Genomic DNA, 19,228 nt, shown 5'->3' on the forward strand with positions numbered 1-19,228 from the left:
TAATTACAGCCAGCTTACTTTTGTGCTTGGAATTGACACAGATGATTTCTGAGGCAATGGAATGCTATCAATCAGATCAAAAACTGCCTTGATTTTCTGGTCAGAGAGTCTGACATGCACCAAAGGAAGTCCTCCTGATACTTTAAACCTATAGAAACAAAATAAAAACAAAAAAAAAACAAACAACTGATTCAACACCAAGACAAATATGAATTCTTGATGCAAATCTTAACAATATCTATACTCATCATATAGAATCCTAGAATGGTTTGGGTTGGAAGGTACCTTAAAGTCCATCCAGTTCCAACCCCCTGCCATGGGCAGAAACATCTTCCACTAGACCAGGTTGCTCAGAGCCCCATCCAACCCATCCTTGAACACTACCAGGGATGCGGCAGCTACAGCTTCTCTGGGCACCCTGTGCCAGGGGCTCACCACTCTGACCGGGAAGAAATTCTTCCATAGATCTCATCTAAATCTCTCTTCTGTCAGGTTAAAGCCATTCCCCCTTGCCCTGTCCCTACAAGCCTTTGTAAAAAGCCCCTCTCCAGTACACAGTAATTAAAAAGAAAACCTTTCAACATTAACATATTACCTTGCCATCCTGGTATCTCTTTCCACCATTGATTTTGCCAACTGTACATGGATATCCATAGGCTGTAATATGTGCAAAGTTGATGGATGTTGAAAACGAGCCTTCTTCCAGTCTTCACCTGCAAATGTTCAGTAAATTTAGACAAATAAAACAGTGCTTTGTAATTGCTGTAATTAAGGTGTAATTAATGTAATCAAATGGCATCACTAAGAAAGGATAAAGAACCCACTCACCAACTAGAGAAACCTAGAACAATTGGGGTAAAGTATTATAACACCTTCTGAATCCCACTTTCAGTAGTTCTCAATGCTAGATTGCCTTCGAACCCTTAAGGCCAATTCTACACTAAAAGACGTATTTTAACATAGAACCCTAAAAAAAAGTTGATATACATATATCTAAATACAAATCAGTAACCTAGCATTTTGTTGAGTGCACAAATTGAAGTCCAAATGAAGTGTTAAGGACAATTTTAGCTGTATTGTGCTTAGGACTGAAAATATAGCAGCCCAATCCATTTATGCTGCTTGCTGGTGTCAAAGTAAAGAAGTGATATTCAAGTCCAAGCAAAATGCAAGCTGCTGTCTGAAGATAAATCAATGATCTTTCACAGCTGAACGCCAGGCATGTGTATTACAATCTATCTTTTAGTTAAGTACTAGCTCTGGTTTGCCCTTTTCTTTAAAAAACATACTTATTACAAGCAGCTTGGCTTACCCCACCTCTTCACTAAACAGCAACGTTATTTGTTACCTGTTCTTCCAAAAAGAAGTTGCACATTTTTGATTTCCACATCAAACTTGTCATAAGCTTTGTCCATAATCTCCTCTAAAGATGAAAAGGTAGAAGCTTGGCTACTGCCTTGATTTATGCTGTTTAGCTAAACACACAAAAGACAAGGTAATGTTAAGTCTAAAAATATGCTATTAATTCTAGTGAAGATGAAAAGGGTGATTCATAGGAGTTCATGACAGATACTTGGAGAAGCAATATCTTGGTTCATCTCACACTTCACTTATCAAGAATAAGATTCTTTTTTGTTACTTTATCAATCAACTTAATTCAAGTTACGCAAAAGTACTTTTTTCTGTTCACAAGCTTACTGCTGGAGTACAACTAAAAGAAATATTTAATCAGTCACCTAAAATCAAGCTAAATTATTGACATTTTTCAACTTTCAAACTCCAAGGGAAAAAATCTGTTCTCTTTTCTTTATATAAGGCTTGCATTTTACAATAAAGAAAACAAATGCTCATGTGTTTAGCTGAATAATTAGAAGATATTCAATGATAAGCTATTACAATCATGATTATGAAATGAAAATGTTTCCTGAGGAGATTTACTAGTACAAGTATGTCAAAGACAAGCATTTGATCAATACTCTGAACACTGATCGAATTGCTGACCCAAATTTATTTGGTAAGAAATATATAGTAAGTTAAAACCACATTCACACAGTTTATCATCTTTGCCTTCTGAGAACAAGATAGCTTCAGGTGACAGCTATGTTAAGAGAAAATACTATATACTTCCTGTAAACTTTGAAGAGATGTCATTCAGATACCTGAAATGTACCAAAGTCCAAAATCAGCAAATCTGATTTTTCATAGTAGAAACCCGTCTGTGGAACCACAAGGTAGGAAGGTTTCAGATTAATCTTCAATTCAAGGACTTTCCGCATTTCAATAATATGAACTAATCCTTAAATAAAAAGGAAAGCACATTAAAATTGAAATGCTCTTCTCAAGTGAAGCATTTGTGTCAGTCAACATATAAAGGGATGCTATCTATCTGAAAGATAACACATCTTGAGAAGACTTATTCCTGTAAGTCTACTGATTTCTCACTAAACTCAAGAACATCCACTAACACTCTAATTGAAACATTTTAAGACATTCAAGCATTCACCTCAGGTGAGGTTTGTTATTATCTTACCTGTAGCAGTTCTCTCCTTTATTTCTTCCAGTTTCATTAATGTGGCTGATGTTAATCTTTCAAGATCCATTCCCTTACTTGTCTGAAAGAATTCTACCATTGCATTTATTGTTTTCTTTCAACAAAAAGAGGGAAAAAAATAAAGAGAAGAATTATCAATATACACAGATGTCACATGGTCAACGTTCAAAACCAGATTGTAACAGAGTAAGAATAACAGCAGAGAAATGAAAATGATTAAAAGAGGTAAGAGTCTTGGTTACTACTCACTGCATCATATTTTATTTCCACAGCTTGTGATTCAATAGTAAGCCTCTGGTCAGCAGTACTATCTTCAGGGTTAACATCAAACTCTATCTTAAGCAAAGAAGACTTGCTATCCCCTATGGAAGCCACAAGAGATGGTACAATGTTTTCTTGTCTCAGGCCTGTAACATACCAGTTTTCCAGCTTTGCTTCAACCCTACAGAAGATGAATAGTTAAATATACTTTATGAGAATACAGAACAGTTCCATCTAGGAAAGACGAGCAAGATGAGAAAACCTTTGATAAAGCCAAACATGAGCAGCTTCACAGGACTAATCACACAGTTCAGAAATTGGATAAATAAACAGAAGGCAAGAATATTTCAAGAGTCAGCAGCTGAGCTTTTTATGCAAAAAGCCAGAAGATGAAGGAACTGTAAATAAAAGCAGGAAAACTGCACAAGCTCATTTTCCAGACACTGAAAAATCTTGATCATTGACTGAATAATCCAGTAATTTGTGTTCAATATTTCTGGTGTGCCTGCTCTCAGAAAACAGGAAGACTCCTACATGCTGGTTTATCTCCTACTCACAACACAAAGACATAGCTTTTCACTTCAGCAGGAAGTAAGCAACGCATTCAGTAGCTTGGCTGGAGTTCATTAGCCAGACCATTTCACACTGCATAGGTATCAGTTCCCAAAAGTAATATGCAGCACTTCAACATCAGGATTCAAGAAACAGCTTATTATTGTTTATGAAGTCTAACAAGTAGTATTCCTTTCTTCATTCCATTCTATGTTACTCACCAAATTATGTGACTGTAACTTTTCAGAGTGCAATTGCTAAATACCCATAAATTTAAAAAATCAATACAGAACAAAAAGCACTACCCAAGAAAAGATTTTAGAAGTCAGGAGTGGAGGAAGGAGATGTTTCTGCAAGAAAGAAGATTTCAATCCAATTACTTAATGGCTTGTGCTCCTGGGCGCTGTGATATTTTGGTACTCAGATCAATTATCTGGACTTTCAGAGTTTCTGCCACATTCTTGTCTTCTTTAATTGTAAGAGAAGTGCTTAGCAGCTTCAGTGTCACAACATGGGCAACATACTAGTGAGGACAGAGAAAACTGACATTAGACATCCTGATATGAACAACTTGCTGAACTTCTAATTTCAACAAATCTAACAAAATGTAGTATTTAAAGCTATTCCAGTTGACAATGCTAAGAAACGGATCTTTATGTAGGAAACGAAGTATAGAGTCTTTACTTTCTTTCAAACCTTACCAATCATTTCTTTAACATAAAACAGAGTATTTCAACAAATGCAGATCAGATCTAGTCTGTATCTCTTCAGGATTCAGGGAAATTTCTTTTCTAAACCACCAAAGCAAGCACAGCTAAACTACACTCAGTGAAGAGTTTGCAAGATCAACAAAGTCATCATAATCCCATCAAATAACTACACTTGAGAAGACACTGCATATACGTCTTTGCTGTTCTTGCTCCTGAATATCGTATCTTGACCTCTTCAAGAAAGGATTTTGGCTTCCTGACACATGTAGCATTTTGTAACTGCCAATTAGTACCTTCCTATCTGCCTTTGAAGCCTGTATCTTTCTTCAGGGTACTCAGAGAGATGAAGGCACTTTTACACTTAATTTACCCAAATTAAAAACTGAAGTTTTTCCTACACAGGAATGCAAGGCAAGTGTGAAATAGAATTTAAAAAGAAAGGCATCAGTACTGAGCACTGTTCAGGGTGCCTCTCTTCTTTGCTAGCAAGAGATGCTGCTGCTGCTCTGCTCTTTTCTAAGTGACAGGAATATATGATAGCACATAGGCCTCCTTGTTGCCACACAAACAATTCTGAACTTCCCTGTTTAAGGCACACGTAAGCCCTCAACAATTAAATTTCACAAAAATATGTAAGACTGGAAAGTTGGAGGGTTGGGCTGGGGGTAGGGAGGCCTGTGGGGAGAAAACACCCTCCTTGAAGGAAATGGTCTTAATGTATAAAGTGCTTCTGTAAGTGGTGACCAACTTGAAGCAGAACCACCAGTTGTGTTAAGATTTAAGATGTGTAATAGTGCCCACAGAAAATAAGTCTACTGAGAGAAACCTTACCATTTCACATTTTCTTAGTCGTCCTACAAGCCCTCTTAAGAACACTATACTTGTAAAGCTTTATCTTTTATCCCTTTGCTTAACAAGCCAAAAAACTATTTGTCTCAAATATGCTTTTTTCATTCTATGCTTTCCTTTGTGTAGTAGAAAAAAGTACTATTGAAATCTCCTCATACTTCTCATTAGGAAAAAAATTTAGAGAGAAGCATAACATGATCCTTCTAAAAAAAGCAACCCTTAAAATACAAACATTGGGTCAAATACAAGCTAATCACATGCTGGTGTTCACCTTCATATGAGCAGTGACTATTCAATTATCAAAATCAAAATACAGACTAATTTAGTTTTCACCACAACATGTAGCAAGAAAAAGATATAATGAAAAAGATAATATGGAACCTTTATTTTATTTACAGATATCTTTTCTGATTTTCTTCCAAGTTGCAAATAGATATCTCATTCAGTTTGTTACTTCTAAAGCACTCTAGATCAGGGTTGTGCACCAGGCAGAACACAGAACACCACAAAGAAAATGTTTGCTATTCTTTGTGTTTTCTGAATAACTGTTTTTTATCTTCTTTGTGCATTCACCAGATGTGACTTGCACTGACACACATTCTACTGCTTATCTTAAGGCTAACATGCAGTAGAAGGTGTTTATGTTTTCATTTTTTTAGTTTGGAAGCATATGAAGCATGGGGTTAGTTTTTTAGTTTGGGGGGGGGGGGTGGGGAGGGGTGTTAAACCATTCCTATAAGAAGTTGCTTACCTGCTTTGGTAAGGAAAGGTGATAGGAGCTGTCACTATATCCAATGGCAGTGAAAAGCTTTGCTTTCTCTTCTGGTGTCATTAGTTCATCAATAGCTAAAACAAAGAAAAAAAAAACAAAAATTTGCCCTTTAATGCATAATGGTATGGATTTTTCTTTCCATTTGTTTTCTACTGCTGACACATTTCTTTGATTCTTCACATTGCACTAAGATCCATATTGTGAAAGAATTTACACAGAAGTCTTTGTATATGGCATTACATACATAGCACAGACATCAACATAATTTAGATTACAAAAGGTACCCATAACTGCTAGTGATGAAAATAGCTTTGAGGAGTACTATTAGAACAGATCTCTTGTCCAGACAGCAAATCAGCAGAATACAGTATTCCAGCCATTGCCTGTGACACTACAGCCATACTCTTCTCCTTACCGAGGTTCTGAAAAGCGAATGGCTGTTTCAGAAGTATGTCTTATTTGCCAGCTCAATATTCATTAACAGTAAGTAAAACTATAAAATGGATCATTATTGCATTGCCATACTCTCTCCTTCTGCACAGTAGGAACCAAGACATACTATAACTTTCTTCGTTTTATATATATATATGTATACATAAAAACTTCATATCTCTATAGAATGCATTATAGTCTACACCTACTTTCAGGAACAGGTGATTCTTCATCTTCCTTTTTCCTAGATTCTTTTTTACTCCAGAAACCACTAAACCATCCTCCACCTTTTTTTTCTGCTTCAGTGGTTTTCTTCTTCAGCAGTTTTTGTCCTGATCTTATTGTCTACAAACCAGATATTAGGTTAGATAATTAAGTACTCTCTATTTTGTTTTGCTTTAAATAATGCATGTATTCACACACATTGAACAGCCATTTAACTGATGGACAGCACCATCACCCTGTAAGAGATGAAGATCAGGGATGGAGGCATGTGCATGCATACATGTGTGGAAACAAACGTGTTACTTTAACTTTGGATGGCCTTTTTTCCTACAAATTTCACTAGCACTTAGACTACAAAAAAAGGCAGTAACCACATGAAAAGACAGCATTTAAGAAGCAATTAAGTAAAATCTTGTAGTAACAAACCTGAAGACTGATCCTGTACCACTGCATGTGTTTAGAACTTCTAATTAGTAGGCAGGCATTTGCTTTGCATTTTAAAAATCAAGGTATGACCAAAAACATCATAAAAATAAAAATCATTATTATTTTTTCATTTCACATACCTTCCAGATGTGTAGACAAATACAGAGGCTACACTGGTGTGAACGGTAATTATATGATGCGACTACAGAGGTTAATTTTCATGTTAGGAAAATAGCTAGCAGTAGCATGCTTCTCACAAGCTGGCTATTCTGAGCTTGCCTTCAGTATGCTACATGGTTTTAACCTCAACTGCAGATAGAACACTTTTCGTGATGTTATAACATGCAACCCCCTGTTAAGTACCACAAATTATTTCCAGAATAGAATGCAGCTAGAGATTTGATCTGCCCTTTAAGAGTTCTGACAGAGTTGTCTTTTAATTAGATTGGCTGCCCCCTGGAAAGGGTATCTAAAGGTGTAGGTAGGATGGGAACAGCTCTAAACGCTTGATCTTGAACAGCTGTAGAACCAGTACTGAAATAACAGAAGTTAAAGAAAGAAGATAATCCTTAAATCATCACTCTTCGACAATTACCTGACACTACAAAGTACGTAGCAGTAACACTGTGCACACGCACTGGTAGGTTTTTAGAACTGGTTTTCAGTTTGACAAATTATTTCTACTCCTGAAAGGACAGGAAACTTGCCTTCCCCCCTCTCCATCTTATCATACTCATCAGCACAAATTTTTTCATGACAAAACCATCCTATTTGAAGTGTTATAGTATTATTAACCAAAAATTATTTCTTACCTCAACTTGTGCTTGTTGTCTTCCTAAGATTATATTGAAAACATCAAGCTTCCTTTCTAAGTCCTGTAAAAATGATGAAATCATTTGCCTCAAACACATTTAAGAAAGGCTCACCATTACAAATTCTCTAGTAGCTCCTTTGTATTTACACTCGTTTCTTTCTAGACCTGCTCCTTTCTTTCAAGAGTATAGTCCCCTCCCAGCAGTTCACTAGAAGATGAAACCTGATGTTAGGCAGTCTAATCTACCTTTTTTTAAAACAGTTTAACCGTGCACTTCATTAAATGTGTTTGTATTCATTAATCCACAAAGAGCATTTAAATGATATTTTATCAGTGTTTTCATTCTTTCCACAATAAGCTACACTCAGCTTCAGATTAAAATGGTAATTGCTCAGAATTCTTGCTGTTGTAAAACCACCAACCTTGATTACTGTCGTGCATATTTAAATAATTATTTTATAGAGGGACCACAACATATTTCTTCAAATGGCCTGGTTTCAGCAGTAACAGTTAGTTTTCTCCTAGTAGCTGCTGAAGTGACACCAATGGGAAAAAAACCACATACCTGAATTTGCCTCTGTGTTTCTTCTGACAGTTTACTCTGTGTCAGCTTGTTCTTGTACATATTTTTGTAACTCTTCAGAAGCTGCCTATGCTGTTTTATGTTACTCCATGACCACATTCTAGTATGTCTTCTGATGTGAACTTCAAGAACACTGTTGCCTGCGTATTTCCACCTACAACAATTCCACACTTGTAAGTAACTTACCATTTCACTGTGCATTACAACTTGAAACACGGCAGACAGCTTTTTAATATGCCAACACTTTATCACTTGTCATTTGAGGAAGACAAATGGTTTAATGATTTCAGCATCACTTTTGAACAGCGGACTGAGTGCCTATACTGAACTCATGAAGCACTATAAATCTGCATTCTCTTTTGACTTCTGCATGTTTACAAATTTGGCTGTAACAACATTAAGAACACTCAGGGACTTCAATAACCAGCATCAGTTAAGACTTAGGGGAAAAAAAATCCATGACAATGTCTATCAGCCCCAAACTTTAAAAATTACAGTTGACATACATATTCCAAGTCAGATTTTCATCACTTGGTTCTTTAACATGTTTTCTTCCACAAGTCTTTTGTGGAAGAGAACATTTTTGGCTAAGCAAAGCTCTGTGAAAGTTATAATGCTACACAGAATCTCATCTTAAAACTACATTTAACCACAAAGGAGAATGAAGAGACTGCAGAGGACTCCATCATCTCTCAAAGAATGCATGAACATACACAGCTTACCATTCTCTGGCATTTTTATGTAGACATACATTCGGTCTAAATCTTCTGTAGGGTGCATTGCGAACCATGTAATCTATGGACTCCAGAAGGTCTATCATGCTGAGATACTGAGCATAGAAAAACAAGTTTCTTAGCAGAGGTTCGGATTTTGTTGTATGCAGTGCTTAAAGCACATGTATATCATGGTCTTCAGTAGCCCCCAAGCTACACAGAAATTCAAGCCTATGCATTTTCATTGGTATGCAAAGGTGGACCAGTTATACTCATTGCTCTCAAAGGACACCACTGCCAGAACTTCTGGCTTCCCTGAATAACAAAACCAGTTTGTATTTCTGTTAGGCTGCCGAGTGCAAATTCTCAGGCTTTCTCAAACCAATCCTATTCTCTTTATTTGTCAATACACAGTTTCCCCAGTTTCAGAATTGCCTTTGCGTTAGGTAAATTTACTGGTACTGTTCTGAACTCAGATTCCACTCCAACATCAATAAAGGCTAAAAAGCTATCTCGCAAATTAACTGTAAATTATTACTAAATAAATGAAATCACTAACACTGTTGGGGAGCTATCTAAATAAGTACCTTCATACTTTAGCAGCCTTTATCAGCAAAGCCAATATACTCCATTCATTCCACCCTTGCTTGTATCTTGACATCTCTGCAGTTACAATGGTGTAGTTCTACAAGCTAAGGGCTAGTCAGAGGATTGATCCTGTTCTCTATGTGAAAGAAATGGTATTGGAAGAGCTGAATACGGACCAGGTGGTCCCCAGAGGGTCTACATACAACAGGGTCAGAGCAACACGATCTAGCACCATAAAGTGACTGTTACACAAAGGGAAAAGGAACCTACACTTTTCCCCATAGTTGTTGCTAAATAGTTTAGACACTCTACCTCCACATAAGCAGAAAATTCTCAAAGAAGGTGGCTTTCCAACAAAAAAAAAGTCCTATACTTTATCACAGACTCTGATACAAAGATACAAAGTAAGCTGGATACAAAGACAACTTACCTGTGGCTTTGTGAATTCAATGACAATTCTCTGTACTTCTACATTACAATCAAGCTTTGGAGTTTTCAGTTCTACTTCTGCATAGGGGTTGATATACAGTCTAGCAGAGGCTGATATTGGTCTAAAAACTTGAAGATAAAAAAAATGAGATTCATTTTCTGCTTACAATAAAGCAGGGAAGCAATCTTCAAGTACTTATTTCCACTGATGTATCAACCACTTTGTACTGATAATGTGCATGCCCAAGACCCACAGAATCAGGATGCAACTTTTACTAGAACTTAAGATAGCTCAGCAGCAGTCAGAAGGCAGACAAGCTCTAATGCATCCTGTTATGCTTAGGCTTTTGTAAAATAAAGTTAGTTTGGGCATGCTGCATGATCAGGTCAGGCTGTTAGTACACTATGTGTTAGTACAACATGCTCAGAACAGTTTATACTCATATTCACAGCTTACTTACTATACTGGTAGTCTTGAGGCTGGTTACCACTACATGGAATTCCTCTTTTCAGCTGATCCTGTAAAAGAATGTGAAACTGTCTAGCAATTGCTAAAAAAGCATTACTCATTTACAGTTCTCTAAGCTTCGAGCAGACCAGCTTAATTTCACATGTATTTTGCAAGGGCCTATTGCCTGTAAATGTGAAAACTTTTATAGAACAAGCACTTAAGAGTCAAGGGTTTAAATATACCTGATTAAAAAGAACTCTAACTTTCTTCTATTAAGCAGACAGTCCATATTCAACTTCTAAATTTTGCAGTAACAACAAATATGTGTTCATTTAGGCAAGTAGCTCACATGTACATACTAGAGCAAACGTTTGTTTTTCAGCTCCTTGAAGGTACCAGAACTATCTAATCACATTCTGCCCTTCCTCATTTAAACACATAAGGAGGCCACTTGAGCCTTCTGGTAGCTGCAGGTACAAGAGAAAACATTGACAAAAAGTAGTTAGGAAAATATCAGAACAGCCTAAGAGACCTGACAAATGTCACGCTAAACCTGAGTCTTAATTCAGAATAAGGGCTCTCTGAAATTATAACTCTTCAGAGTTTATTGGGAATGCTGCATTCATGCCCAAACATTTTATCTAGTTTCAGAATTGCAATGGCACAATCACTTAGAACAGGATGCCTGCTTTTAAGAAAACATAGAATCATAAAATAGTTAGGGTTGGAAAGGAGATTAAGATCATCCAGTTCCAACCTGCCTGCCATGGGCAGGGACACCTCACACTAAACCATGCCATTCAAGGCTTTGTCCAACCTGGCCTTAGCCATATTATCTATTACATAAAGGCAGATGAAGTGCTTGTTCCCATTACATTTTATAAAGACTATCAATATTAAGAGTTGCTTTTACAAGAAAAATATTTTCTAAGTTCAAATTTCTTTGATCTAATCCTTTCCCCACTTCCTTATTTAAAATCTGGCTTGTCTTTTATAGAAAGGTACACTTTCTCATTCAAAACACCTGTTTTTCAACCTATTTCCCGTCTGCTGGTCTATATTAATGAAACCTAAATTCCAATGAGATTAATATAAAACAGCTACTCTCAAAACCAGCCATATACTCATGTTATTTAAATATGAAGACTGTTGCATGAAAGTAACAGATGCTACAGATTCCACAGTTTATTCTTACTATAACATAGTCCGGTTAGCTACTACAATAAATCCGATTTCCTGATAATGCTGCTTAAAATTACCATATGTATTCAGGTATTTATAAGACGTAACTAAATGAGACATGTTGTCATCTGTTCAGTTCCTGTATTGGTTTTAAAGTTCTGAAGCAGCAAAGACTTAACAAGTGGCAAAGAAGATGTACGCAAGTAATCTTATGCTTATGACAAACTCCATTCTTTCCCTGTGCTTCTTCAAATCTTCTCAGATGTTTTCTGAGCTTACTCCTGCTCTCCCTCTCTTCCTCTTTTAGGCACAAGGGCACAAAGATGACTAATCACAACTGAAAAAAATTTATTTAACTGTCATGAAACAGTCAAAAGATGTAAAAAACCCCCAAACCAAACAATGGAGATGGTGCCAGTATGCAAAGTGATACTAGTATACAGCACCAAAATTGCTAAGCATTTCAAGAACTAGAAAATCTGTAAGTGGTGAGACGCTTCAAGTCAATAAATGGTCTGAATACTGCTCGCTACACTGGAAATGCTCTGCCTCAGCACTCAAAGAAAAGTTTACATGCAGGACAAGCCACAGGCTTTGGAAACAGGCAATTGCATTTTACAGTCCTGGAGGGCAAAATCCCCAATTCTTTCAGGAAGAACTTGTTAAAAACCTGCTCGATGATGGAAAAGGAAGTGGTACTTCCTGACACATAAAACAAGTTCAACAAAACTCCACCAGCATTCTTCACTTGCAGCTTATTCAATAGTAAATTGAAGTGTCTATGAGAAGTGCTGAGATCTAACATGTCAGACAACTCCAGGGAAGCCCACAAAGCCATCTGTACACAAGCACATCAAGGACTGATTCACAAAGGATCTTTCTGAAGTGCTGGAAAGACATTTGAAGGACTAAGATTTTTACTGCTGTCAGTTCAAAATGCGTATTGGTTTGTGTTTACACTTCAGACTGAAAAGCAATAGAGAAAACATCCACAGACAGGTAACTCTGAAGGCTCCTGTAGCTGAAGTAGCTTGGCTACTACTAAAAACATGTAAGCATTTCTGCTAAAATAAAAAGACAGAAGTGGAAGTCCTCTGAAGATTTAAAGAACAAACCAAGAGACTGTAGACAGGAAGAAGAAACAACATATTCATAGTTATCTTCTACATACAGTGAATAAAAAGCCCCAATTTTGAGACAGTAAATAGTGCCCTAAAAGGGGAACCAGAACAAAAATAAAAGGACTTTAGTTTCAAGTTCCACTTAACAGATAAGATTCTGGCTGATTTTAAACACTTCACAGTTTTGATTCAACCCTCCCTAGTACCAAGCTCACCAGGTTACATGTATATTTTTTAAGCAGGGAATAAAACAAAAATGAAAGATATCTGTAAAAATGAGCACAACAGAATAAAGGAAACAAGCAGTGTTGTACAAGAATACACAGAACACCTATATAACCTTTACAAACATAAAGGGTCAAAAATGTAGCATTTTGGCAGAGAGCACTTATTCACACCAAAAATAGAATGCAGATAATATATTCAGACAAACTAACAGCAGTAATCAGATGTCTGCTATCCCAAGCAAATGATTTGTTCTCTAATTCATTCTAAGGTTTTCTTTCAGAACCTAAGATACTCGGTAGTGCTCTACCCAAAAGCTCACTAGAGTGACCACATTTCCCATTACCTAAAAATGTCTTCTCTAACCAAATGAATCAAGTAGCCATCTGAAATAAAGTTTTTAACAGTAATGGTGCTCTTGTAACTCACAAGTCCTCAGCTGTTGTACAGAATGTGTGCTCTCAGCCACAATTTATGTCTATATAATTGTCCTATTCATACTGCCCAAGTTCACAGTTTCTTTTCTGGGAAAGTAAGACTTCACAAATGATACACCAATGAAACGAAAGCATGAATGAAAGAACATGAACAAAAAACCATGAAGAAACATGAAAATATGAACAGAACTTTTGTTTTAAAGTAGACATAGCCCCTAGAAAGCCCCCACCCACAAACCTGATTTTATTCTTTCCCTGTAATTCCCATTTTAAGATATTCACCTCTCATTCTGTCTTATTTACCCCTCACTGCCCTTATGCTGCCTCATCTTCATCGTAAGTATGGTGCAGTTGTGATACTACAACAACTACAGAATATAGTACTGTTTAGTGCATTTTCTTCTACATTACCAGTATTTCTTCACGGGAGCCATGATAATAAATTCTGCTGTGTATGTTCCAGTAAGCACTGAGGCTGTCCAGGCACAAAAGCTGTGCAGGAAAGAAAACATGCAACAGATTCCACACTCAGTATTCAACCCATTCTAAGAAATCAGGTTTCCATTTGTGAAAACAGAAATCAAATGAAAGCGGACTAGACAACAAATCCACCATTAGCAGTGAGATGTATTTAATCTTATAACACTATTTTTAAAGTGAAAATTGAATTGCTAAAAATCAAGTTCTTAATGCACATAAGTTCATGTGCATCTCTTAAATACAACTTGGGATTACAGAGGCAAGGGTCCACAAAACCAACATTAGCCTAGTAAAGAAAAGCAAAAAACCAAGACTATTAAACCTTTCTTATGTCATTCCAATAATTTCTTAGGTCTTTGTATACTCCTTTGGATTTGGGGGGGCAGCGAGAAGAGAGAGACTGCTCAGAAACAAGAATCCCAATTACATCAGGCATACAAACTAGAGGAGAAAATGGCAACTTGCCAACCTATTTGAAATCACAGTTACCATGCAAACTTGCTGTATAAGACATTTAATGAGGGGATCAATGTTTGCATTTAAGAGAAATTATTTAAAACATGGACTTCAAAGTTATGCCTTACAAAAAGCCAGTTATTTGTGCTCTACTTCTGTTTGAACACACAGCAAAATTAGGAAAAACAGGAAAAATCAAAAAGCAAACTACTTTTCCAACTGTTATGTAGAACCCCAGATTACTGCTCTCCAAGACCAGCTGCACTTGTGTAGGAAAAGAAAAGAATATCAAACAACATTACCTTGTATATTATTTTTGCAGCTTCATTCAGAATAGAAGGTGTCCAGTTCTCATTTGTTGTCTAAAAGTTCAAAGTGATAAAAGTCATGCTTTGCATCTTATTTAATGTATGTGTGGTTTTATTCTCTGCTTTCAGGCACAGAATGCATTACTTTGGTTTCCCTAGACTGTACACACTTAAGTGAAAAATCCAATATAAAATCTGACCATTTACTTTGATTTTCAACTCTTTATCCTACCCATAGCATCCCTATCATCTAAGGAAAAGATGGGTTAGCTGAAATTTTATTCCCCCATTTCTCAAGAGACGTGGCAAAATACCTTATTATTTATCATCATGATGTAATTTTTGCTCCAACATATTTATTAGGCCTGGATATACCCTGCCCTATGAAATAAACATACTGAATTTTACAGAGAATTTTACGGATAATAAGAACAAATCACTAGTCTCAGGAAGGTGATGTTCTCCAATCATCATCTCTTCTGCTAGCACAAACTTCCAAGTACTAATGGCATCTTTTACAAATACTAATGGCATCTTTTCTTCCAGATGTATGCATACTTTCTTTATATCATCATCTTGATATGTTACTTTTTTTTTCCTGCTACTCCAAAGTAAATCCAAACCAGCAGACCATGCATGCACACACACATTACCAGTAAACTAAGCTCGCTCAATGTCATTCCCAAGGAAATTGGACACTGTGGATCCGTGATCTACAAAAATAGAAAAATAACAGCTATGTATTTCTTCTGCTGCAAACAGAGATATATCACTTGATTCAAGTTGACTGAAATCCTGACCTGTTCTGAGAATCTTCCTTTGCTTAATTATTCTAGATGAAGCATTCTTGGAATATCTAAGTTGGGCCAAAACTAATATGGCTGCAGTTTCAAGAGTTAGGACTTCAACTGAAGCTGACAATTTCCTTTTGGCTTATAAAATCTTCATTAGGAAAGAATTAAGAACTATAGAGTACCACATCTCAGTCAGCTATATCATTTTGACTTCCACCCTTATAAACCTAGTGTCTCTGGAAATAGTCTCAAAATAGGTTTGAGAAATATTCTTTATCTAATGCTTTTCTTTCACATTGAATTATCTCATCACAAACTGCTGCAGCATTTTCCTAAAGGAAGCTCGAAGGAGGCTAGAATAATACCAGTTTGGTTCACATAACCATTCATATTTATGAGCTAAGTGGTTCCAACAATTCACTTCCTTTCTAACCTGTAAACCCATCAGTATCTGTCTTCCAAACCTTACCCAGGACACTGAAAAATTCTGCACATCATCTGCACACAGTAACATAAGAAGAACAGCCATTATCTACAGATAACGAGCAAGGCAATACTGGACAAGGCAAAAAAAGAGAATATATATTTCAAAGATCCAAAATATTTGATTGTCAGTCATATCTGAAGTACTTTATCTGAAGAGGTGCAGAAGAAACCACAGCAACTTTCTCATGATGGCAGAAAACAGTTTCTCTCTATGGACTAAACAATCATGACTGCACTAGAGCCCAATATAAAATGAAAAGAGTGTGTTCCAGATACTTACATCATCTTCGTATTTCACATGAATGCCTGTGATTTTGACTTGCACGTTTTTGATAACTTGAGTTGCAAGCTTTTCTAAGAAAGTATCTTTCTTCTCCACCTTCGGCTTGTCTAAAACAGTAAGTTTTAAACAGTCAGATTTCAATGCAGTTGTTGCATCCGGAGTTTAACCACACCAACCAGCTACACTCATGTACATTTAAAGTTTATTTTAAGGTGAATTCTTGACTTTAAGGTATTTTTATTTAGATTACATATTTTCATTTTTTTCCTTTCCTGTACATCCATATCCTGAAGACATGATGGTAGCTCTGAGTACACAACACAACCATAAGAAAATTTATCTCTAAGTTTCAGTCAAAGCAGTTTAGCTTACAGCAAGTTCTAGTTTAATATACTTCTCCCCACTCCTTCCAAGGTAAAATGTTCTCTCAAGAGTCCCTCAGCAATTAACTGTGAGTTTCAACAAGCAAATCAGTAAAATAGCGTGCTTTAGCACAACATACTCTTGAATAACCAGGGGAAGGTAATACTTGCACAAAAGACCAGTCCATTACAGGCTTTTAAACAACATTCTCTAAGAAAGTTAAAAAGCTGGAATAACAGAAGTGAAAAGAAATACTCCATTTCTTATACTCTGAAATATTCCATTTCTTCCATGCACTTATACTGTAACCATCTAAGCTAGGTCCATATCAGACTTTGTTATTCCATGTAGTGATACTTGAACTTATGCTGAACAAGAGAAGGTAGCAGAAGTTAAATATTCAGGGAAGTTCAGCATTCCACCCACAACAAACGTGCACATGCCAAGACAGTGACGATATTTACAATCCCTCATTACTTAATGACATAACTCTAAAAATATTATCTAAGGCTGAGCATCTTGACATTTTACTAAAATATGTCTAGATGAGCTGTTTGTTCTCTATCTTCACAGCTCCCTTGTCTTGTTCAATATTCACCTTCCAAAGTGGCTATCCCAGAGAATGCCACTAATCAGCCTGGCAAGCTTGTACATCTTTGTTGGAAATGCTACACACAGCTTAAGTTGAAGAAACATCTTGCTACAAATATTGGGATTGTTTTTTTCCCTAAGCTCTAAGGGAGGTTCAGGAGATTCCTTTAAGAATGAAAAGACTTGACTACTGAACACTGATAGAATACTATTTTAGTCAAGAGAGTATTTGATATCTGGCCGTGGCAGGGGGGTTGGAACTAGATGATCTTAAGGTCCTTTCCAAACCTAATGATTCTATGATTCTATATCTAGTAAAAAAAGTAGTCAGAAGCTCAAAAGAAACCAAAACATTACACCACTTTTACATGCAGCTCACATTTCCTCCTGTTTATCTTTATTTCACAACTCCCACTCTCTAGCAAAAGAAGCAAACACAATAATGGGGGGGGGGAGAAGGTAGAAGTGCGTATCGAAGCTTTGTAACTTTCAACTGCAAGCAGGAAACCCATCAATATTTTTCCAGCCAAGTGCAGCTACCAACACCAGAAGTCTGATACCTTAGAAAGTTTATGTAAGGACCCCACAAAGCTCTTACCCCAATTATAAGCCTACGCTGCAGCTTCTTCAAGACCAAATACTTAACGATACAACCACATGGGATAAAGCAACCCAGTATTAGTATGTGACTAGGAATGAAGACCTGCACAGTTTGGTACTTATAGACAATGATGATCCTCTTGGGAAAAAAAACATTAATTTCATTGTGCTTGAAGTATCAGTCACCACACTATGTTAGCTATTTAGAAGAGAAGCTAAAAGGTGCTGAAAAAACTCTACTGCTGTACCATCAGATGGTACATCAGTACTGCTGTACCATCAGATGGTACATCAGTACTGCTGTACCATCAGATGGTACATCAGTACTGCTGTACATCAGATTTACTTTACATAGGTGTTACTGGAACGTTTACATAGGTGTTACTGGAATAGTTACATAGGTGTTACTGGAATAGTTACATAGGTGTTACCAGAATATTACAAAGAATTAAACAAAGAGATCTTTCCACACGCAGTTTTTCCAGCAGTCACAGCAAAGTGCCACTAATCAGCCTACCAAATGCATACACTTCTGTTGGAAATGCTAGAGATAGCTCAAGTTGGAGAAACAAGCACAGCTAGCTAAGCAGAGAGAAACAAGGATCCAGAGAACAGATAAACAGCAGAAGAGCTCTCTCCAATTTACATCCTCTTTCAAACAGGAGGAAAACAAAAGGTATCACTGGATGTACATCCAAGCCTAAGAAAAACTAATCCAAACAGAAAGAGAAAAGAAAAAAGTCTTTAAAAAAGTTAAACACCATAATTTTTACCCACCTTTTGAGTGATCACGACCTTTAAAGGGTCTCTTAAAATGCTTTTTATACTTTTTACGCTTACGTCCTTTTTCAGTGCAAGCAATTTTTTGGGAAAAGGATAAAACTCAAGTTAGTAAAGCAGAAGTGTAAGAAAGCATAAGAAAAGATGGAAGAAAGTTTAGCTTGTTTTAAAGCAGAATGCCTTAGTGAGGTCTCATTAAAAGCTTTAAAAGACTTTCAGATCTGTTAAGGAAGTAATCAGCTACTTCTCATAGCACAGAGCTTAATTTTTCCTAATTTTTCCTAATTCATATATACCTACCTTTCAGGCAAGCAATTGGAGCCTTGCTTCCTCCTCCCGCCCCCCCCTCGTTGTTTTTTTTTCCAAGTCACCACAGTTCAAAGCCCAGGTAAACTAAGTGACCAGTAAAAACTAGACTAAGGATACACATTTCTACTGGATCAATCATCCTGTCTATTATAAGGTCAAGCCATTTAAACGTAATGTCTGAAGAGTTCAATGAATTACAGATAATCACCAGGCTTCTCAGCAAATACATACCCAGACTTCTTCAGGAGTGCATTGCTTAACACAATTCCAGATCACATATGGTCAAAAGAGAGATAAAAACAGAGCCATGACTGCTTATTAGAAAGCCTGGGGAAGAAGCCTTTCAGTAATTTGTTTGGTTTTTATTTAAGGCCCTCAGGCAGGTAATTGTCATAACTGAACAGTTAATAATATAAAAAAAGAAAAAAACATGGAAGTTTACATCCAAAAGAGGCCG

At 36.6% G+C, this 19,228-nt stretch overlaps 1 protein-coding gene across 4 annotated transcripts in view; it reads right to left on the bottom strand.

Moving 5' to 3' along the window:
- The window catches only part of VPS13C (vacuolar protein sorting 13 homolog C), an 89,068-nt gene that overhangs the window by 58,566 nt on the left and 11,274 nt on the right, over positions 1–19,228 (bottom strand). For 3 of the 4 annotated variants that reach the window (XR_008970912.1, XM_057399351.1, XM_057399367.1), the window contains exons 7-25: positions 18,460–18,525; positions 16,126–16,235; positions 15,219–15,278; positions 14,560–14,619; positions 13,733–13,813; positions 10,367–10,424; positions 9,907–10,034; positions 8,898–9,004; positions 8,158–8,329; positions 7,591–7,653; positions 6,337–6,472; positions 5,675–5,769; positions 3,745–3,887; positions 2,801–2,993; positions 2,531–2,645; positions 2,160–2,296; positions 1,349–1,475; positions 596–713; positions 19–148 (exon numbers count right to left, since the gene is read on the bottom strand). Coding sequence is in view for 3 of the 4 variants with exons in the window: in XM_057399351.1 (XP_057255334.1) it covers positions 19–148; positions 596–713; positions 1,349–1,475; positions 2,160–2,296; positions 2,531–2,645; positions 2,801–2,993; positions 3,745–3,887; positions 5,675–5,769; positions 6,337–6,472; positions 7,591–7,653; positions 8,158–8,329; positions 8,898–9,004; positions 9,907–10,034; positions 10,367–10,424; positions 13,733–13,813; positions 14,560–14,619; positions 15,219–15,278; positions 16,126–16,235; positions 18,460–18,525 (2,099 nt within the window). In the remaining variant the exon portion in view is untranslated. The remainder of the gene's footprint in view (positions 1–18; positions 149–595; positions 714–1,348; positions 1,476–2,159; positions 2,297–2,530; positions 2,646–2,800; positions 2,994–3,744; positions 3,888–5,674; positions 5,770–6,336; positions 6,473–7,590; positions 7,654–8,157; positions 8,330–8,897; positions 9,005–9,906; positions 10,035–10,366; positions 10,425–13,732; positions 13,814–14,559; positions 14,620–15,218; positions 15,279–16,125; positions 16,236–18,459; positions 18,526–19,228) is intronic. The other variant, XM_057399360.1, reaches the window with a different exon arrangement.

The sequence above is a fragment of the Pezoporus wallicus genome, unplaced genomic scaffold (assembly GCF_028554395.1).
Source record: "Pezoporus wallicus isolate ANWC-B61680 ecotype Strahan unplaced genomic scaffold, APGP_CSIRO_Pwel_v1 contig_3952, whole genome shotgun sequence".
NCBI classification, from domain to species: Eukaryota; Metazoa; Chordata; class Aves; order Psittaciformes; family Psittacidae; genus Pezoporus; species Pezoporus wallicus.